The sequence below is a fragment of the Mugil cephalus genome, chromosome 19, assembly GCF_022458985.1.
Source record: "Mugil cephalus isolate CIBA_MC_2020 chromosome 19, CIBA_Mcephalus_1.1, whole genome shotgun sequence".
Lineage (NCBI taxonomy): Eukaryota > Metazoa > Chordata > Actinopteri > Mugiliformes > Mugilidae > Mugil > Mugil cephalus.
The window spans coordinates 22,814,612-22,836,402 of record NC_061788.1 but is presented as its reverse complement, the minus strand read 5'-3'; the positions used below and the strand labels follow the sequence as shown (position 1 = coordinate 22,836,402).

General features: G+C 39.8%; 1 protein-coding gene across 2 annotated transcripts; it reads right to left on the bottom strand.

Moving 5' to 3' along the window:
- Positions 1-3,558: 3,558 nt before the first annotated feature.
- naif1 (nuclear apoptosis inducing factor 1) lies at positions 3,559-12,207 on the bottom strand. Of its 2 annotated transcripts, XM_047569015.1 has the most exons (3): positions 11,529-12,202; positions 7,981-8,031; positions 3,559-5,504 (listed from the first exon to the last, which is right to left on the bottom strand). In XM_047569015.1, exons 1-3 carry the CDS (start codon positions 11,971-11,973, stop codon positions 4,957-4,959), a joined length of 1,044 nt encoding a protein of 347 aa, XP_047424971.1. In that variant the 5' UTR covers positions 11,974-12,202; the 3' UTR covers positions 3,559-4,956. The 2 variants fall into 2 exon arrangements, with proteins under 2 accessions (XP_047424971.1, XP_047424972.1); XM_047569016.1 differs by lacking the exon at positions 7,981-8,031 and having other exon boundaries at positions 11,529-12,207.
- Between the last annotated feature and the right edge of the window lie 9,584 nt (positions 12,208-21,791).

Here is a 21,791-nt window from a genome sequence, read left to right as displayed (position 1 = left end):
TGGCAAGGTATGGCACTTGCAATACATTGTCTCTGTGTGTGCAAGCACAAAGACAAAGGGGCTTATTGTCTTGTCAGTAGTCTGTCTTCACATAACAAGCCGTACAGTTGTTTAGAGCTGCTGGTCTCCAAAGAAGAAGCTCTCCATAAACCTATCAGTGTACAAACAAACATCAAACCTTTGAAGGATGTGCAGTTGTTTGCCTTTAACAGCTGCATGCAATAGGGTGCACAACCTCCAACTTCTCCATGGAGAAACAAACTCCTTTCACTGTGCCAAGATGTAGGCAGACATACCCTGAAAGTCAGATCACAGTTCCTCCTCTGAAATTGCCAAATATCAGAAATTCTTAAGTAAAGGTCACATATTATACATTTTTTCAAAAATTTCATATCAGAAGTCTCTTGTCAGATGTCGTTTGACGCATTTATTACCCCAAATTCAGATTTGGTCCTGAATTTCAGCCAGTCAAAAAGTCGCTCTAAAATTGATCTACCAGGTCTTCGGAGGCTCAGAGGAAGTGAATAAAGTAGACTTCTGCGCTCGTTAGTGCAGTCAACAACAGAGAAATGGCCGTTCTTTGCTCGTACCTATACCATGTGTTTTTGTGAGGGTTTTGTGAGGAGAAAAAATGGCGCCAGCTCAGTAGTTTTAGAGGGTGTGAAAGGCAGTACCCACCATAGATGTATACTGTATGACGAATATACGTGTAGGGTATCCACTACTAGAGGGAGTGGTTATTTCCCTGCATGACATCACAAAGGCAAAAATCACACACCCCTTTCACATCGAAAATACCGGGTCAACGCAAGATTTTCAGACCCAGGTGGACTCGACTTTGGTGCTTTCACATCGCCAGTAATCCTGGGTCTGAGCCAGTGACTGTATATACAGGTGCTGGCCAGTAAATTAGAATATCATCAAAAAGTTGAATTATTTCAGTAATTCCATTCAAAAGGTGAAACTTGTATACTGTATACTTTCCTTCCACACATAGTGATATATTTCAAGTGTTTATTCATTTTCATTTTTATTATTACAACTGACAGCTAATGAAAACACCAAATTCAGTATGTCAGAAAATTAGAATATTCTGAAAAGGCTCAATATAGAAGACACCTGGTGCCACACTAATCAGCTGATTAACTCAAAACACCTGCAAAGGCCTTTAAAAGGTTCCTCAGTCTTGTTCTGAAGGCTCCACAATCATGGGGAAGACTTCTGACTTAACAGTTGTCCAAAAGACGACCATTGACACCTTGTACAAGGAGGGCAAGACACAAAAGTTGATTGCTAAAGAAGCTGGCTGTTCGCAGAGCTCTGTGTCCAAGCACATTAACAGACAGGCGAAGGGACGGAAAAAATGTGGTAGAAAAAAGTGTACAAGCTCTAGGGATAACCGCACCCTGCAGAGAATTGTGACGACAAACCCATTCAAAAATGTGGGGGAGATCCACAAAGAGTGGACTGCAGCTGGAGTCAGCGCTTCAAGAACCACCACGAAGAGACGCATGAAAGACATGGGATTCAGCTGTCGCATTCCGTGTGTCAAGCCACTCTTGAACAAGAAACAGCGTAAGAAGCGTCTCGCCTGGGCCAAGGATAAAAAGGACTGGACTGCTGCTGAGTGGTCCAAAGTTATGTTTTCTGATGAAAGCAAATTTTGCATTTCCTTTGGAAATCAAGGACCCAGAGTCTGGAGGAAGAGCGGAGAAGCACAGAATCCACGTTGCATGAGGTCCAGTGTAAAGTTTCCACCGTCAGTGATGGTGTGGGGTGCCATGTCATCTGCCGGTGTTGGCCCACTCTGTTTCCTGAGGTCCAAGGTCAATGCAGCTGTCTACCAGGAAGTTTTAGAGCACTTCATGCTTCCTGCTGCTGACCAACTTTATGGAGATGCAGATTTCACTTTTCAACAGGACTTGGCACCTGCACACAGTGCCAAAACCACCAGTACCTGGTTCAAGGACCATGGTATCCCTGTCCTTGATTGGCCAGCAAACTCGCCTGACCTTAACCCCATAGAAAATCTATGGGGTATTGTGAAGCGGAAGATGCAATGCGCTAGACCCAACAATGCAGAGGAGCTGAAGACGACTATCAGAGCAACCTGGGCTCTCATAACACCTGAGCAGTGCCACAGACTGATCGAGTCCATGCCACGCCGCATTAATGCAGTGATTGAGGCAAAAGTAGCCCCGACTAAGTATTGAGTGCTATACATGCGCATGCTTTTCATGTTCATTCTTTTCAGTTGGCCAACATTTCTAAAAAAAACATTTTTTTTCATTGGCCTTTTCAATATTCTAATTTTTTGAGATGCCAAATTTGGAGTTTTCATTAGTTGTCACTTATAAATATCAAAATTAAAAGAAATAAACATTGGAAATACATCGGTCTGTGTGCATTGCATGAATATAATGTACAAATTTCACTTTTTGAATGGAATTACTGAGATAAATCAAGTTTTTGATGATATTCTAATTTACTGGCCAGCACCTGTACTAGGGTCTGACCTCCCGCTGTGAGAGCTGGGTGCCTGTTTTTTCTTCTTCTTATATGTCATCGTGTCAACAATGTCATCATTACACATTTAACTACACTATACTGTGAGATAAACAATGGACATCATGGTGTATTTTTTAATGCTTTCAGTTCGTTGATGACCTGAAAAACACACTGGTCAGACCCTTGGTCTTTCAAAAGGCTGCTGATATTTGAATAAATCACTGTTTCCTGCACAGTGCACGATACCTGCCGCTGAATTTACTCTTCGCCACGGACGCAGAGCAACTCATGGATCTCACGGTCAGAATGTGACAGGCAGGTACATCAACGTCATCATTTAGTGGGTCCACGTGGCATGCTCACATTGAAGCCGAGGGTCGATAACCCGGTTTTTCATCTAATGTGAAAGGGACTTCCTCAAGCCATCAGGCTCTTTACTCGGGGGGAGGAGGAAGTAGGCCACAGAGGACAGAAGGGAAGGAGTAGTGGTAGTCACCCACCCACTGTGCAATATTTGTTATTTATAATTTAATCTGTTAAGAGTTTGTCATTTACTGTACATTGTTTATTTCTCTTATTTCTATTTTGTATATAGCTGCTGGAAATACAATTTCCCTGAGGGAGTCATCCCAAGGGGATCAGTAAAGTTGAGTCTCTCTAAGGATTTGATGTGACTTTGTCCTGCAGCTTGACAGGGTTATTAAGTAGTACATCAGCTTTCAATAGTCTGACCTGAACATTACAGTGAAACATACTAATAATACTCCAGAAATGGGTGTCCAACAGGTGACCCAAAAGAAGGGTCCAAGAACAGAAAGACATGGGTCAAAACAAAAAGGGGTTGTGGTTGGATCACAGCATCAGAAGGAGGTATTATAAACAGCATTATGTGAGGGGAAAAAAAGCTGTAGTAATAATTTTTTTGTTTGTGTCAGCAAAATTTTGCCTATTTACATGTGTATTAGAAGCTCTGTTAATTAGGAGGTTCAACTGATGCACTTATCATCATGGGGCATTCAGAATGCAAGAGTCAAGGAATCTGGGACTGAATCAAGTTTTGAACAAATTTATTCTACAAGGTTCAGAATTTAAAACATAAATTCAGTGAAGACAAAAAACACGTGGGTGGGGAAATCTGAAAGAAAGCAAATGTGAGATTAAAACTTAGAAATTTTAGATTTTAATAAATGGAGTAATGTCCATTTTAAGAAATAAGGTTCTCTATGAAACTAGTCAGAACTAAAGAACCTAAAGAACAGATAATTTAAACTCTTACCAGCACTGCCAACCCATGCAAAGGTGAGGAAGGAAAGTGTGGTGAGGAGTGCCTGCTTTAAATAATGTGCGAGGTGTGCTCAATCAGCTAAATGAAGAGTGGCAAAAGGTGAGAGCAAAAGTCAATCAAAGATGGGGAAAGAAGGGGAAAAGAAGTGAGGTAAAGGAAGTGGCATAAGTGAGGAAGAGAATGAGAAAACTAAAGAATATAAGGATCTTCACTACAAGCTTAATTTTATAGGTTTACAGAGGTAAACAGTTTGTCATGGTCTTTAACTTCATCAAATTAAACTTCTTTCAGCCGTATTGTGTGATGTGAACATGCAAAGACGCTTCATGAAGAAGCTCACTTGTGCTGAACCACTGTGAGCCAATAGATTTACATTGTTTCTTTATCATCAACTGTACTTACACATTCTGCCAATTCCAGTGGAATAACAAGTCATTTTTGGAAAGTTCTAATGCACTACTAGTGGGAGAAATCGTGCAGACCCTGCCTTTGGCTTTCTATATATTGTTTATTATCTATGTAATCCAGAGTGTGTAATAAGCCTATAAACAAATGCTGTATTTCACGCCAATGACACGACTGATCAACCTCTGATGAAACTTGTTTACACTCTGCCCTCTTTTGGTTGATTATCAGCATTGCAGTCTGTACAGAAAACAAGATATAGACTTTCTTCAGATCTTCGGGTGCAAAGACATTCTGGTTATAGGGCATGTTTACTGATAAATCAAGAGACTTCCTTTAAAAGAAACTGCAAATGACTTGAAGAATTAAATACTGAATCAGAATGATGAGCTCTAGCATATTTGCATTATATCATAATATCAGATCCATTATCTATTATCACTTATTTTCTAGAGAGACATTTTAGCTGTCATTGGGCCAGAGGTGGGGTACAACTTGGACAGGTTACTACTCTATCACTGGGCTATATAAGATGCATTAAAATTAAAATTCAAATCAAAACAAACTCTCTGCCAGACAGTAAAAAGTAGAAATAACCATTACTTTGTTTTCTTTTGTTCTTTACAAGTCATAAAGCATAAGTAAAAGTCTTTACATGCGCTCCCTAAGGCATTCCCTGACTAGAACACTGAATTGTCTGTGTGCATGGACTCTGCTTTGTGCAACGCAGAAGGAAGGCAGTGGTCAACATAAAGTGTCTACTGTGTCTCCTCCGCTTGCTGTGGAAGAAGTGGTGGTGTTTTGGGCCTGCTGTGCTCTTCCATTACTGCTCTGTCAACCATCGTGCCTGTTGCTGAACTGCTGGGGTTTGCGACCTCAGTCCCACTCTGCAGAAATTTGCGCAGGTCTTTGAGTGCAGGTCTGAGTACCTGTACTAGTGCAAGTAAAGCAGCCTGGGTACCTTCCAGAGCCTGGGCTTGCCTTTCCTGGGCAAAAACCTGGGCCTCCTGTGAGCGCCGCATCATCTGCAACAGCTCATTCTGGCACTCCATGTGCTGGGCTATCTGTCGAATGTGGACATTGGTGACTCTCTGCTCCTGCAGCAGGCGTGCAGAGTTGAGGGCAATGCGGCTCTTCAGCTCATGGGGCTTGGCCTGACTCTGAGGCAGTGGTGGGGATGCTGAAGACGAGGCTAGCATCTCTACTGGAGTCTCAACAGTAGCCACCACACTAGGTGCAGAATCGCTGACAGTAGTGGTGCAGTACTCCACCACACCTCCATCCTCCAGAGCGTGGTATGTTTCAGCTGGAAACAGGACAGAAAATCTGTCAATATGGCAGAGGCTCTGTAATGTGTATCTGTGATCAACAAATGCCTATGTTACTCCTCGATGAGTTAAAGCAGCAGTTCAACACCTGTTAATTGAGTTACAACGACCCTGGTTCGAAGGACCAATAGTTAGGAATGTTTGAATTTGCCATCTGGCGTGTAGAACATCTGAATCCCTTCTTTGACAGGATGGGCAGGACCTCTCCTGACACTCAATTGGGATTGTTTTTGTTTCAGGTCTGGATATTCTGAGGCCAAAAAACAAGCTTTTAAGAACATTCTGATGCCACAAAACATCACACACACTACACAATCATTATTTGCATTTAAACTATTGTCCTCCAGATACCCAAAGATAACAGGACCTGACTTAGTGGAGACTTGAACATCTGGTGAGATAAGACTTGTAAATTAAGCAATAGCTGCAGAACCTCTCTGTGACTGAGTGCTCATTCTCCACTGAAATCAGAAACTATGAAATGTACACTTTTAATCAAAAATGATTTATATGACATACTATATATTCAGCTCATCATCTGTATCAAATCCATGTTTTGACCATCTCTCTAGGTGCTATAACGGCAAAGTAAAACTTAAGAAAAATTGACTAGTTTCTGCCATGGAAGTAGTAGTAGCAAAAGCACCTTTGGTATGTAATTGTACTGCATATTACTGTTAGACTTTTAATACGTTCATATTCTGAAAACCAAAACTGGTTATTGTAAGCATCCTTATTCACTGAATATAATATAATATATAAATATAATATAACTTTCTTTCTCCTTTGTATTGTTAGTTAGCACAGCTTACTGTTAGTTATCGTATGAGTTAGTATTGAAGAATGTCGTAGAAATGAATGAATGTTTCTGATAATGTGTTTTCATGCTGACATGATGTTGGCTGGTAGTGAGAAGCAGACGAGTACTGTGTATAAGTACAACCATTCTTTAATGCTCTTAGAGGGTGAAATGAAAGCACTCCCATGTAAATCACTCCAAAGGCACCAAGACCAGTTTCGTAACAAATGGACACTCCCCAGACAGCAGACGAGTGATAGTCTTTAGTCTCATTTTTTATCCCAGTTCTTATTCTCTTATTCATTCTATCTAGTTTGTCTTTAGTCTTTGTCTTGTCTGTGTCTTTGTGCCGTTTTTACTTTAACTCGACGTTGTTTTGACTTAAAATGCATCGTTTTTAGTTTTGAATTTTTTCTTGTCACAAACGCATCATTTTTTCAGTTTAACCTGAAGTTTCTTTTGTTTCTGTAGATATTTCTGACCGCCCACCGAAGGTATTTTTCAATTTTATTATTAGCAACTACATTTATTATCACGCTTCATCAACTCAGCAAATTGCGCTGCCAATCTGCCTGTACAACACTGAGGGAAAACTTCTGCTGTAATTGACGCCAAGTCAGTTGCAGTCAAATTGACCCCAAGGATAATAGGAGGGTTAAGTCGCTGTCAGAAAGGTTCTTGTAAATTTGAATTAAAATTTATGATGTCGCCGCATGCAACATACTCGACATCCTCGCAACCGCTTGCAGCTGTAGCTCACTTATGACTATTGCTAACGGCTAAGGAAGCTCCCCATCAATAATATGGAACTGGTTCAGAGACCAATATGCAAGGTTAGCGAGAATAGATAATGGCTAAGTGATTCATGAGAAAGCAGCCACATCCACCAGTCAATTAGGGTGACCAGATGTCCCCAATTTCTGGGGACAGTGCCTGTTTTGGATGGCCTGTCCCCCAGGTAAAGCTGTCCCCTAAAATGTCCTTAACAGTTATTACGGTAGCTGGTTATGCTGCTATCGACATAACAGACATAGCAGTTTAAATATGAATAAATATATCAAAATAAATTAAACCATAATTGTTTTTTTTTTGTTTTTTTTTTTATCTTCCGCTGTCTGACTGAACCATAATATCTTCTGCCTCCATTGATCATTTTAATAAAATACGTTGGATTCATGTTAATGTGTATTTGAAATCAAATAAATCTGTGGGTGAAACTACTGGGGGAAAATTTTAAAAATATACAGAAAATGTTTAATCAGCCAAACATTTTGCATCAAATCAGAGCTTGATTAGGAATGGTTTAGTCACTGCCAAAATTTGCATGCTTTTGAAAAGTTGTGTGGATGGGGGTTTTTGATATTGGTAGAACACGCAAGAAAACCTTCAAACATCTTGCAACTAAGATAAGTTTGCATGATCAAAGATTTCAAAGGTGACTGGCGAACAGTTTTATAAAAAAACAACAACTATTATGTCTGTTAAAAGGGGCAATATTAGCTTTTCAATACAATGCTGTATATTTAAACTTTATCTATAGGTCAGAGAAGATCATGTGTTTGCTTGTCCAAATATATCAAAATATCAAATTAACTGCTCAGAACTTTTAAAACTTTTGAATTTCAGAACTTGCATAAGAAGAAAAAAACACGTACCATTCAGTGGTTTTGTTTCATCACATACTGTTTCTGGGCCAGCTGGAAGAGCTACAAAATACAGATGGAATATCATAGTAAAACACAACAATTTGACATTTACAACATAAACTAATCACTACATCTCCTTAGCATGAAAGGAAAGTCACTAGCACTCAAAATCCAGAGAACAAACACATTGTAAAAATAAGGTTAAAGCCATAATCTAAAACATAATCATTAGGAAGAAACAAAAGACTAGCCTACTGCTTAACACTAGTGGGGCTAAATGTAAAATTGGTTAGCTTAGCACAACAGAAGTAGCTGCCTCCCAAAGAAATGTGGCTTTATTTGTTAAAACTCTCTGTATGCTTGATGATTCATTATCATATCTTGTCAAACAGACAACAAAGCGGCAATAACCGCATATTCTAGTTGTACAAAGGCTTTGTTCTCAATGTGCCATGTTTCCATATTCTACTAGTCACCTTTTTCACAAGTCACAATTTTCCACAAGCGTAAGTATCTGCACTGTTCTCTTCGAAACCAGTGTTAAAAACTTTGAGCAACTAATCACAGTCAGAATCCCTTTATTGTCATTGCAAAAAAGATATGCAACGCAATTTGTAGTGAGCATCTATTTGAAGCTAGGTTAAAAACACAAAAGAAGCATCAACACAGACATGCATTCAGAATAAATAATGAATAAACCTTAAAAATACAAAAAGAGGCAGCAATGCTCCCAGAAAGGAGTAGCACCATTTCACGGTATTATAAAGATCTAGTTGCTCTGGTTGATAAGCCTGATGGCCCAGGGGTAGAAGCTGTTTATGAGTCTATTTGTCCGAGTTTTGAGACCCGGAATATACCTAGTATTGACACTGACGCAGATTTACACCAGTGTACCCCTGTATTCTCCCAATAGTACCTGTATGAGTACACTGTAAGCTTTTCTACAATTAATATTTTGGATTCTGACTATCTATACATTGTATCAATTATCATTCTCCCATGTAAACCGCATTACCTAGTATCATGTACTCTTGTTTTTAATGTGTTTATATGCTGACTGCATGTTATTTATGGATGGATGGATGGATGGATGGATGCTTTATTAATCCTAAACTGGGAAATTTCACATCTAGATGTATGAATGATTCTGCTTGAATGAATCTGCTTCCTTCTGCTGCTCTTCTCTCTCTTCTCTTTCTTTTTCTCTCACATTACTCAGCTAGGCTGAAGCAGGTGAGCCCTCTCACATGAACTGAGTTCTGCTAAAGGTTTCTTCTTGTTAAAAAGGGGTTGCCTTACAGGTTGCTCCAACTAAAGCATCCGTGCACTTTCTTAAGATCAGGTTAACATAATCAAAGTGCATTGACCAGCGATTGTAAAAATATCGATATGGCAATATACTGCAATACATTGTAATTGGAGGAAGGAACTAAGAAGCTGAACAAAGAGAATGCAGTTTGCTAGATATTCAAGGTACACAAACAACTTGCGAACACATCTAATGCGACACCATGAGCTGTTAGCGCAGCAAAAGCTGCAGCCACCGGAACCTGTTGATCCAAAGCAAACTACACTGGATAACACAGTACTTAGGCAATACGTATGCATAAGCATCTTATTTTCAAATCTGTTCATTTTACATTTAAGTGGCAAGAAACTTGATTCACTTTCTGTATAAGTGCAATAAACTGGGATTTGAATTGAAGTTGAATTAATATTGTTTTTTCGTCTGTCCAATTAATTATCACTGTCATCTGATGTACATATATATAGCTTGTATTTTAAGCTGCATTTCAAAATATTTTTTTTTCAGTGAACTATGTAGAATATTGCAATATATTGCAAAATCATAATATCGCAATAATATATTGTAAGGTGACTCCAGCATTGTGATATGTATCGTATCATGAAGTCCTTGCCAATAGCCACCCCCATTTTAGAGTAAAAGAAATGTTACAGTGAATCATGTGTGCTGCAGGATTTCTTCACAGGTATTACTTGGGAAGAAATCTTGGGAATTGGATTTGAGAACTCCCATTATCAATCTCATGACTCCGTCAAATCTCATGAGTTCAAAACTCTGTCAGAAGCATAGTAGCAGATCACTGGTTCAGTAGCATATCCATATTTTGACTGTAACTGTCTAATACCTTTGTGTTAGGCAGTGTGGATGTGCACTGGTCATAGTGTCAAAGGCCAAAAAGGAGTGTAGCTTTAAAAAATATCTGCAGTCAACTTCCAGGATCAACAGTCATCAGTACAGCATGTGTAGAAGAAAACCACTGCTCACACGTCTTTTACATTTGGGTTTTATCTACTAATTGAATAAAAAGGACAATGTCATTCTGAAATCTCTGCATAATGTGTTTAATTTGCATTTGCTTTTGGGCTTCAACCTCCCTCAAAACATAAAGAAGCAGCAAAAGAATGCAACAGTACAAGTTGAAATGAATGTCATTTCATTTCAGCCTTAAGAAAGGACGATGAAATGTCAGTCAGATCAACTTGAGTGTGATTTATGCTAAATGGAATGTGCACTGAAAACACAGTTAAATTTGTTTAGAATTAGGTAATGTAGTGGGCAAAGAAAGAATCATAAGGGCTACTAGCTAGTTGTTACAATTTATTATTATTATTTTTTATATAGTGTAGCGTTTAAGTTTCTACAGTAGCTATATCACATATCCAGAGAAATACCTCACTGCAAACCATACTCAAGGGAATTTCAAAATAAGGAGGAACAACTAAGAAACCCCAACATTTTTTTTCTCTTCCCTGGGAAATGCAGAAATACCAGAAACATCTGTAACATTAAGTCAAACTTGTCCTTAAAAATAATGAGTGATTGTGTTTTAGGACCCAGGAGACTAATCAAAAAAATGAATTCACTGGGGGCAGTTCAGTACCATCTTGAAGATAAAAGCCTCAAGCCTCTAATCCTTTCTCAAGAGATAAAGTGTAAAACAACAAAACAACTTTCCGCATCTAGGGTAACTAATACAGTTTTATTATATGGAATCCTTAATACATTCAGTTTAAGAACAAATCTTAAACTGCTTGACTAGAACAAACAGGGTCCAAAAGAAAGTCACAGCTGATGATAACTAATAATTGATTTTGTTTATGTCCAGTGATATAACTGTATCAGGGATATTTTTGATCCACTCCATAGCAAGACTAATGAGGATTCTGACCTGTGTGTTTTGCTGTGTACACCAGATTTTATACGTCATGGTGGCGGGAGGCTGGTGTTTACACAGCGTGCTTTTTAATTAATTTATTCATGGTTGTGTATTACACTTAAATTTAATGTGTTTAGTGCTTTCTAATTGTCCATTGTCCCAGAAATACAATTCCATACATAATTTCAAGTCAATTTTGAGTATGAGAATGTCGCATAAAACACATAAAAGTTTTACTTCAGAAGTGACCATTTCTGTTCATGCAACGTGACAGAGACGCTCTTCATCAGCACGGCTTTTCAATGTGCTCGGTTAGAAACCATCATCAAATGATGGCTACAGCGCATGCTGGAATGAAAACTTTAGTGAACTTACCCTCTGCTAGTGTGACGGTGGTGGCGGTGTTGACGGTAACAGGCAAACTTATCTCAGCATCCGAGTCTCCAGCTGGTAAACTGATGATGGTAGCCTCCCCCAGGAGGTTACAAATCCTCTGCTGCATGGCAGTGAGGATAACGGGAACGGGAGTGCAGTCAGCGGACGTCCCTTCTATTGCAGCCCGCGCCTGGGCCACTTTCCGCCGAACCTCCGTCTTCATGTCGGACCACTTCTTTTTCACCTCGGGTAGCTCTCTGGGACAGGTGGTGACTGCGTTTACCTTTTTAAGGATGTCCACCCACGCGTTATTCTTTGCCATGTGGGTGACTCCAGCGTTGAAGTGGTTAACCAGTGTGTGCTTTTGTTTCTCAATTTCTTCGACAATAATTTCCACCTCTCTCTCCGAGAAATTCATCTTTCTCTTTTTGGCGGCCGATGTCATAATTGCAGAAAACACTCTTCACAAAAGGTAATTGTGCGTATTGTACGCAAAAATAGTAGTATTTACTCCATTGGTGTGCGCAACGTAATGGCTTCCAGAATCGGCTTCTTCTTCCCACTTCCAACGCTTGCGTTAGCTTGGCAGGGAGCCCCGCCCACGGAAGTTCTATTGGTTAGTCTCTTCCTTGCCTTTCAAATCTCAGTTACTATTGGGTTAATCAAACGCCTATCACTCCACAAGTCAAACAAACTACATTCTTCAGGAGTGTTGAGGAGGAATTTAGCCCTGCTTTCCTCTCCTCTCCGGGTCCGTTGATGTGAGGAATAAAGAGACGAGAGAATGACGTCCAGTACGAGTATTTATTCACAGTCTGCAGAGTGTGGAGACCACAGTACATACAAAGATATGAGTCTGGATCTGAGTTGCCTTCGCGGGGGCAGTTCTTTTCTATTCCTACAGTCTAGGGTGTTTGTCTACTCCTGATAGGCTCATCTACTTCTCCTCTTTGACACACTTTCTCTGTTAGATTGTGGTCCGGCGCATCCTGCTCCCCCCGCGAGACATCTTCAGAAAATACATGGTGACCTTTAAGTACAAGTTGTTCTCAATACAATCATATCATTCGGCCTTCCAGTGTTTTCCACTTCTGCACACAGTACATGTTCAGTGTATTCTGTTCCATTGATTATGTCCCATATATTGCATATTGAATCACTTCTGGTAATTAAACCTGATTATTAAGGCACTCATAAGCACGCATACATTTTACTGTTCCCACAGGAGCATTATTTGTTAAACATCTCTACAGACTAAATGGCCAGGCTTCGCCCGGTAACACAAGGTGAACAGAGATGTCATGAGCAAAACGTGTAGTCACTGTCGTAGATGATGTTTTATTTTTTCAAACTGTGTACTACTAAAATGACCTAATACTTAACTGTAACATCCAAGAGTTTTGGTTGTGAAGAGTTTATCCGATATCCGAGCCTTATCCGATATGTCATAAAGGAAAAAGAGAGATCCACATCTGTGTGGGATTGTTTAAAAATGTTTATTTTACTAGACCATGCTGTAGATTTTAATATTACTATCTGTAATTATTATTTTATGATCAGAATCATAATACTTTGTTAATCTGTCAGGGAAATTGTTTAAATGTTGTCCTGTAAATGAGTTTACCATGTTTTGCAAATAAAGTTTAACATCTTAACTTTTATGTTTCTGGGTTTAGAATCTTGTGGGTAGTAACCCTTTTGTCCTCAGTTTTCCTACTCTCTCTTCCTACTCTTTCCTAATGAGTCATTTTATTTATTTGTTTTACCATCTGAGTTTTACTGGTCCATTCTCTGTCAGCATTATCTGTTTGATTGCCATTGTGGACTTATTGTTTTTTCCTTCTGTAATATATTCTGTATACTCAGTAGACCACTGGGCGAGAGCAATGAGATTTGTCGTTGTGGGCCCACTGCAACAGCAGTTAGTTGGTATTCTCCACAAACACAACAAGCATAAAACTTCTGTGTGGGTTTGCAGGCAATGGTATCTGCCTTAGTTTCTGCATCTGTAACAGACAAAAGCCCTTCAAGTAATATTCTGAAAAGAAAGTTCCTGGTAGTTTATTTTAATTTGTTTACAGTTTCAAAAGAAATACCCCTTCAAAGAACTGTATTTGTAAGCTGTCAGCTGGAGTCACTGAATACTTTTGGGTCTTTTTTGTTTTTTGTTGTTGTTGTTGTTGTTGTTGTTGTTGTTGTTGTTGTTGAAGATTAAATTATTAAGATTTTCTTCTTGATTGTTATTTATTTATTTATTTATTTTTACATCTAAATGTTTCAGGTCATACAAACTTACATACTAGTTAAAGACAACACAAATAAACACAAAATGCAGTTTTTAAATTAAGGTTTTTATTAAGGGAAAACAATATCCAATTTGTTTTCTTTTTTAGGATTAACCACTCAACAGTGAGTCAGGGTATTATAATGTAAATTATTTATTATTAGTTTTTGTTTTGGTATTGATTATATAATTGATATAGCCAAGATATTGATTAATCTCTTAGTAATTGCCAGGTGTACAGCAGTTCAGTAATAAACCAGAACAGCCAATCAGTGTCCAGATCACTCACTCACCATCACAAGCATCATTGGACTGCTGGGGGTGAGGGTCTTTTTATTTTTTTATTGTCAAGATCCAAGATTCAAGATCACTTTATTGATCCCCATAGTTGATTCCCCCCAAATTGTTTTGTCCAAGCTTCCCAAGATAACAAAGAACATAAATTCACTAGACATAGACAACTGGATTTAGGTTAGTTATTTGTTATTTGTTAGTAGTTATTTGTTAACATAATGTTGTGAATGTCCTTTTCCACTGTTAGATGTTACTTTATGTTATTTTGTTGGAAAACCTCAATAAAAAGATTTGGAAAAACAAAATAAAATAAAATAAAATTAAATTAATAGAATAAGAAGGTAGTAAGGTAGTAAGAATTACAGAAAATAATATACAGTCCAATCTACAGTCCAATTTACATTGGATACGAAGGTAATTTAAAGTATCTCAGTGTTGGCCAGCTATTATGGTGACTTTTATTTTATATTGCTGTGGAAACAACAAAAAATACTTTGAACATGTAACTTTTTTGTATTTGGGGTATTCAAATGTCCCACCAATAACAATATTTTTTATTTATTTATTTATTTATTTTGGAAAAATGTGCCCTGAAAGAGTGGCTGCATGTTGCCAGTAGCTCTGTGAAGAATAACCTTTTAGATTATTTTTAGTGTGTTAATGGTTGGTTTTGGTCTGACTTGTTACTTTTTCTGTGCCTTGAACCAATCAAAATCATTTTTGGTTGTTTTTGTCTTTTTGTGCTGTTTTTATTTTGTTTTTCTCTGGGCTTTTTGTTTTTTGGACGCTCTCATGTCTCTTCTAATGTCCAGATTTGTGTGCTTTGGGGTGTCATCATCTTAATTGATCTTCCTGACTAAGCGGTGGAGTTCGCTTGCTTGCTTGCCCTCATTTAATTCATACGAGGAAGAACAAATCGGGGACCAAACCATTTTTAAGAAGGTGCCAAGGGGGTTATTGAAGTTATTAAAATTAAAATATTGCGCGACTTTGTGGCTTTGTTTTAGCTCAGATTCATTAGAATGGATATATTTTAGTGAAGTCTATATATTTAGTCAGATGTTTTAGATTTTACTGATGTTCTTTTTCTGAAATGCGGTGTTACTTTTAGACCAGTAAAGGGGCACACACCATGCAAAAAGTTCATCTTTTGTCTCTTCAGTCCACAGAGTATTTTGCCAAAAGTTTTGGGGATCCTCAATTTGTTTTCTGGCAAAACTGAGACGAGACTTTATGTTCTTTTTGCTCAGCAGTGGTTTTGATCTTGGCCATGCAGGCCAGTACTGGCCAGTCTCGTTCTTATGGGAGAGTCACCTTAACTGAGACTGTTATGGTACAAAAATTTGTGCAGCCTCTGATGAAGTGTTCCTTGACCTTGTGAGGCTTTCATTGTCTGGACAAACCTTTCTGCAAGGCCATTTGTTGCAGGGTGGTATGGAGCTGATGTAATGTGTTGCACTCCATTCGCTTGCAGAAAAGCCTCCATTTCCTGAGAAACCAGTTGAGGTCCATTGTTGGAGACTAGCTGTGTAAGAGATCCAAACCCACAGAACATTTCTCCAATTGCTTCTCTGGTCTTCTCCGTAGTGGTTGATTTCATGATAGTCACTTAATGCCATTTACTGTGTGCATCAACAGCCACAAGAAACATTCTGTCCTCATATGGACCTACAAAGTCAATGTTCTGTGCACACAATGCCATGGCTCTTGTGGGAACTCCCAGGGGTGGAGAGGAACTGGTGGCGGGTTGTTTCAGACTTTGTGACAAGATGAACAGCTTTTACTGTAGCTATCTCTTCAATCTGTTTGTGCTCAAAATTCAACTTTCTGACTACAGTCCTTGTCCCAGTTTACATGCAGCGCAAGGAAATGGAATAACTGTTCTCCTCATGTCTTTTCAGCGGGTTAATACCACATTAATACGACCCGATTTCCAGTTGACCTATTACGAGATATAATAAACAAGACACGTTCATGCAGCAGACCGGCATTTCAAACAACAACCAGATGGATAATAGTACATTTTTAATCTCGTACATAATGTTCAAGCTACTTCTGATGCAGGTAAGATCTGCGCTATCCCTCAGATGGTTCTTCTAGCGCCTCCGCTCCTCATTTTCTTCTGTGATCGGATTTCTTGGACGTTTTTGTTCCGGGGTCACATGCCAGCACAGTGGTTGTGGAGCATGCATTATCCGATTGAAAACTCTGATTCCAATCGCATTATCTGGGTGTCTCAATTGGACAATGAGAACTCAATCTCACTCACTTAATCAGAGTAACGTGTTTACATGCACTTGAGTTCTCCTGTTATTGTCCGATTAAGGTGATAATTCGTTTTTTTCACACGCATGTAAACGTACTGACTTTTGTTTGGAGTGACAGGGGAATAATGACTGTCACTCCAAACTGTGGGGGACTCTCCTCCCCCACAGCAAACATCCCAACTGAACAGAAAGCTCCATGTGCTTTCCAAGGAAGAGCTTCAAGTTTGCATCATCACCAGCAGAAAGACCCTTAATGATCAAGTCCATCACTTTAGACAACACAGGGTAATTTCTGGTCACCTTTTTCACCTGCATAGCTGAAACAGGTGTCTTTTCCACCTCTCTGAAGTAGAGAATCTCCACAGTGTCTGAGTCAGGTTTCTTAACAGGAAGTGGTAATCTGGATAAATCATCTGCATTGCAGTGAGAATCTGACTTGGGATACTTTTTGTCATACGAATGTCCTGATAACAGCAACGCCCAACTCTGCAGACAACACGCAGCAAGAGATGAAATCCCTGTGTGAGGTCCAAGGATGGTTGTGAGAGGCCGGTGGTCAGTAAAAAGTGTAAACTTCCTATCATACAAGTACTGGTGAAATCTTCGAATACCAAGTACAATACTCTTTTTCCAGCTGAGCATAATTTGACTCTGTCTTATTTAATGTTCTCAGTGCGAAAGCAATTGGCTTTTCCTGGCCATTTGGCAGGAAAAATGTGGGAAATCACTGCCCCTACCCCATACGGAGAGGCGTTGCAGGCATGCAGAATGAAGGATTGAAGTGAGTTAGGACGTCTGATGCAGTCAGTCAATCGTTTGCCTCCTAAAAAGTCTACTGGCAGCTTGCTGTCCATTGCCATGGCTCCTCTTTGCATAGCAGGTTATTCAGTGGTTTCAGAAGTGATGCCAAGCTCAGTATAAACCGTCCGTAGTAGTTCAGCAGTCTTAAGAAAGACCTCAGCTGGCAGGCATTTTGTGGTGGGGGCGCATCAACAATCACTGTGATTTTCGAAGGGGCAGTGTGTAGTCATTGAGCGTCGATCACATAACCTAAATATTCAACAGATGACTGAAAGAAGTCACATTTTACTTTACGGACTCTCAACCCGTATTCCTTCAGTCACTGGAGAGTTGCATCCAAGTTGCGCAGATGCTCTTCATCATCTGTTCCTGTACACAGGATGTCATCCCGGTAACACTGCATTCCAGTTAAACCACTCAGGATTTGATCAACAACCCGCTGAAACAATGCTGGAGCTGATGTGATGCCAAAAGGCAATCTGCAGTATCGAAAAAGTCCCTTATGTGTGTTGACAGTCAGCAATTCACGTGACTGCTCTTCCACATGCATTTGTAAGTAAGCCTGGTTGAACTTTTGTCCCCCACTCAGGCCAGCAAACAAGTCATCGATTAGAGGAAGAGGATATTGCTCTGCTGTTAGTACCGGATTTATTGTTACCTTGAAATCTCTGGAGAACCGGATTCCTCCGTCCTTTTTCGGAACTGGGACGTGGGTGTGGCCCACTCGCTGGTCGTCATAGGCTCCAGAACACCATTCTTGATCAGCATGTCCAGGTCAGCCTCCACCTTGGGCCGAATGGCGTATGGCACAGGGCTGGCCTTCATGAACACTGGTTTGCTGTCAGGTTTAACATGCAGCTTCACTGTAATTTTCTTCATGCTGCCCAACTCCTCATGAAAAACCTCTTTGTGCTTTCCCAGTAGCCTGCAGCTGAGTGGAACCGTGCAACAGCTTCCTTACTAGTTGAGTCAGATTCTCTTGAGCCATTCACGCCCCATTATAGCAGGACAGTTCTCCTGAGTAACATACACTGGCAGCTTAGCAGTTTTTTCTCATTGCATTGAACAGTCACCTCTGTCATTTCTTTGAGCTGCACTCGATGTCCAGTGTACCCTTTAAAAATGGTGTCAAAAGGTTGGAGTGGATGGTGCTTCAGAAACTTACTGTAAACCTCATATGACACCAATGATGCTTTTGAACATGTGTCAGTCTGCATTTTTACAGAATGTCCTTCCAGCTTGGGTCTGGCCCAAAAGCCATCTGAGGTGTCATCCACGTTACATATTCACACTTTACATCACACATTCATTGCAGTTGACACTTCTTCAGAGGAGGAATCACTCACTCTATCCTCGTTATGCATGACTGTGCGAACATGTCTTTCATTCTTGAATTTTACAGTGTCTTTAATTTCCAAACTTTGAACCTTTGTCCTTGCTCTTCTTGTTCCTGCATGCCCATGCAACAGGGCCCTTTTTTCCACAGTTGTTGCAGTCCATTTCCTTGCACCAGCAATTATTAGCAAGATGTCCTAACTTGCCACAGTGAAAACATGGTCCTTGTGCATTTGTTTTACCACTGTCCAGTTTGTGTACTCTGCCTGTAGCATGCAACGCATGAGCTTCGTTTGAAGCCATTTCCATTGTCACACAGATATTTATGGCCTTAACCATTGTCAAGTCACTTTCTGTTAGTAATTTCTTCTGTGCACACCAACCTGTGTCTTAATGTGTCATTTAAAGCATCTTTAAATCCACAGTGTTCAGACAATTTCCGTAATGATGCAACAAACATGGTGGCAGACTCACCCTCTTCTTGGTTTCTTTTGTGAAACCTGAATCTTTCAGCGATCCCCAGGGGCTTGGGTGAAAAATGTTTGGTCAGTGTGTCCACAATTTCTGCAAAAGTTTTACTGCCTGGCTTTGCTGGTTATACGAGGCTATGAAGCAGGTTAAAAGTTTTTGTGCGTATCACAACTCAAAAAAATGGGCACTGACTTATTATCTGTTATTCCATTAGCCGCAACGAAATATCCGAAACGCTCTATATAGGAGCTCCATTGCTCCATGCTTGCGTCAAAGAGACTGATTGAGCCAATAACTCCAGCCATTTTCTTGCTCCTGGGTAAATGGTGCTCTTCCCTTCACAAACTGTTCCTTTCCATAACGTTTTCCCTTTTGTCCTGCGTTACAGTGTTTTTGTCAATTGTCGTTTTCTGCTGCCCACTCCTCCCCCACACGGTGACACACCTGCTCACCGGCGCTGTGTAACACCTGAGGCCTGTATCACAAAACACCGCGGCTGCATAGAAGAAACACCAAATGGCATGGCAAAGGATTGGGGGTTGCATAAATTACACATCAATGTCTCAATTAGTTTACATTTAACGAAGCCATGAATCCCAATCACTGTGCTGCAAAGATGAATCCTGTGTATGACACTTAGCCTCATTCCTCTAGATGTGACCCCTCTGGAGTTAAAAGAAAGTGGGAACAGATAAAAACCAAGTACAAAAACATTATTTCATCTGGTAAGTTGGATCTCTTGATTCCATAATGTTACATGGGCTCCAATTACATCATATCAATACATCAAGTTGTTAGCCTAAATGAATACCTCCATATTAAATCAGAAAAATCTTTATTAACAGGATATGTGCACCGGTCGTTTCAAACTGCTGTAATTAAACATTTACTTAAAAAACCCACTCCTGACCCAGATGTTTTAGCCAACTATAGGCCATTTTCCAACCTTCCTTTTATTTCTAAAGTTTTAGAAAGGGCTGTTGCTAATCAGTTGGTTGATCTGTCAATCAGGAATTTGCATTAGACTGGTTTGAATCATATCTGTCAGACAGATTTCAGTTTGTTCATGTAAACAACAATTCTTCTATATCTACCAAAGTAAGCTATGGAGTTCCTCAGGGTTCTGTGCTAGGACCAGTATTATTCATATTATACATGCTCCCCTTAGGTAATATTATTAGAGGGCATGGCATAAACTTCCATTGTTACACGGATGATACCCAGCTATATTTATCAATGAAACCAGATGAAACTAATCAGCTGGTTAAACTCCAAGCATGCCTTAAAGACATAAAGGCTTGGATGACCTGTAATTTTATACTTTTAAACTCAGACAAAACGGAAGTCATTGTATTTGGCCCCAAACACGTCAGAGATTCATTATCTAATCACCTGGTTTTTCACTGGATGGCATTACCTTGGCCTCCAGTACTACTGTGAAAAATCTTGGTGTTATATTTGACCAGGATATGTCCTTTAATTCTCACGTAAAGCAGGTGACCAGGACTGCTTTCTTTCACCTTCGTAATATCGTCAAAATTTGGAACATCCTTTCTTAGAGTGACGCGGAAAAACAAGTTTATGCATTTGTGTCTTCCAGGCTGGATTATTGTAACTCCTTATTGTCTGGCTCCAAATAGCTCTTTAAAAAGCCTCCAATTGATTCAAAATGCCGCAGCAGGAGCACTGACAGGAATTAGCAAGAGAGATCATATTACCCCAGTTTTAGCTTCTCTTCATTGGCTCCCTATAAAATCTAGAATTTAATTTAAAATCCTCCTCCTTACATACAAGGCCTTGAAAGTCCTAGCTCCATCATATCTGAAAGACTTCATAGTACCATATTGTCTCAGCAGATCACTACGATCTCTAAGTGCAGGTCTACTTGTGGTTCCTAGAGTTTCTAAAAGTAGAATGGGAGGTAGAGCCTTCAGCCATCAGGCTCCTCTCCTGTGGAATCAGCTCCCAGTTTGGATTCGGGAGGCAGACACAGTTGCTACGTTTAAGGTCAGGCTTAAGACTTTCCTTTTTGACAAAGCTTATAGTTAGGGCTGGACTTAATCATCCCTCAGCTATTCTGTTATAGGCCTAGGCTGCAGGGGGACGATGCACTGAGGACATGTCCTCTCCTCTTTCTTCTCTGGCTCCTATTCTCTAATAATTTATTTTCTATTACTAACCACATGAGCTGGGTTCTGCTCAAGGTTTCTTCCTGTTAAAAGGGAGTTTTTCTTTGCCACTGTCGCCCTCAAGCTTGCTCTGGAGGTTGCAGGCCAGTTTTTGTAAAGCGTCTCGAGACAATTTGTATTGTTGTTGGCGCTACATAAATAAAACTGAATTGAATTGGATTGAATTAAATTATCCTGATTTTGAGCTATACTCACAACAACAACATAACGAAAGTTATCCATGATACACCGGGTGCATGCCAACTATGGGTCCGATAATAACCCAAAATACACAACATCTTGACTGAGTCACAACTGCACTCTTGGAGTGATTTTGGTCTGTCGACCACTCCTGGGAAGGTTCACCCCTGTTCCATGTTTTCACCATTTCTAGATAATGGCTCTCACTGTGGTTCACTGAGTCCCAAAGCTTTAGAAATGGCCTTAGAACCTTTTGCAGAATGATAGATCTCAATTACTTTGTTTCTCATTTGTTCCTGAATTTCTTTGGATCTCAGCATGATGTCTAGCTTTTGAGGCTCTTGTTCTACTTCATTGTGTCAGGCCGGTCCTATTTAAGTGATTTCTTGATTGAAAACAGGTGTGGCAGTAATCAGGCCTGGGAATGGCTACAAACTGAACT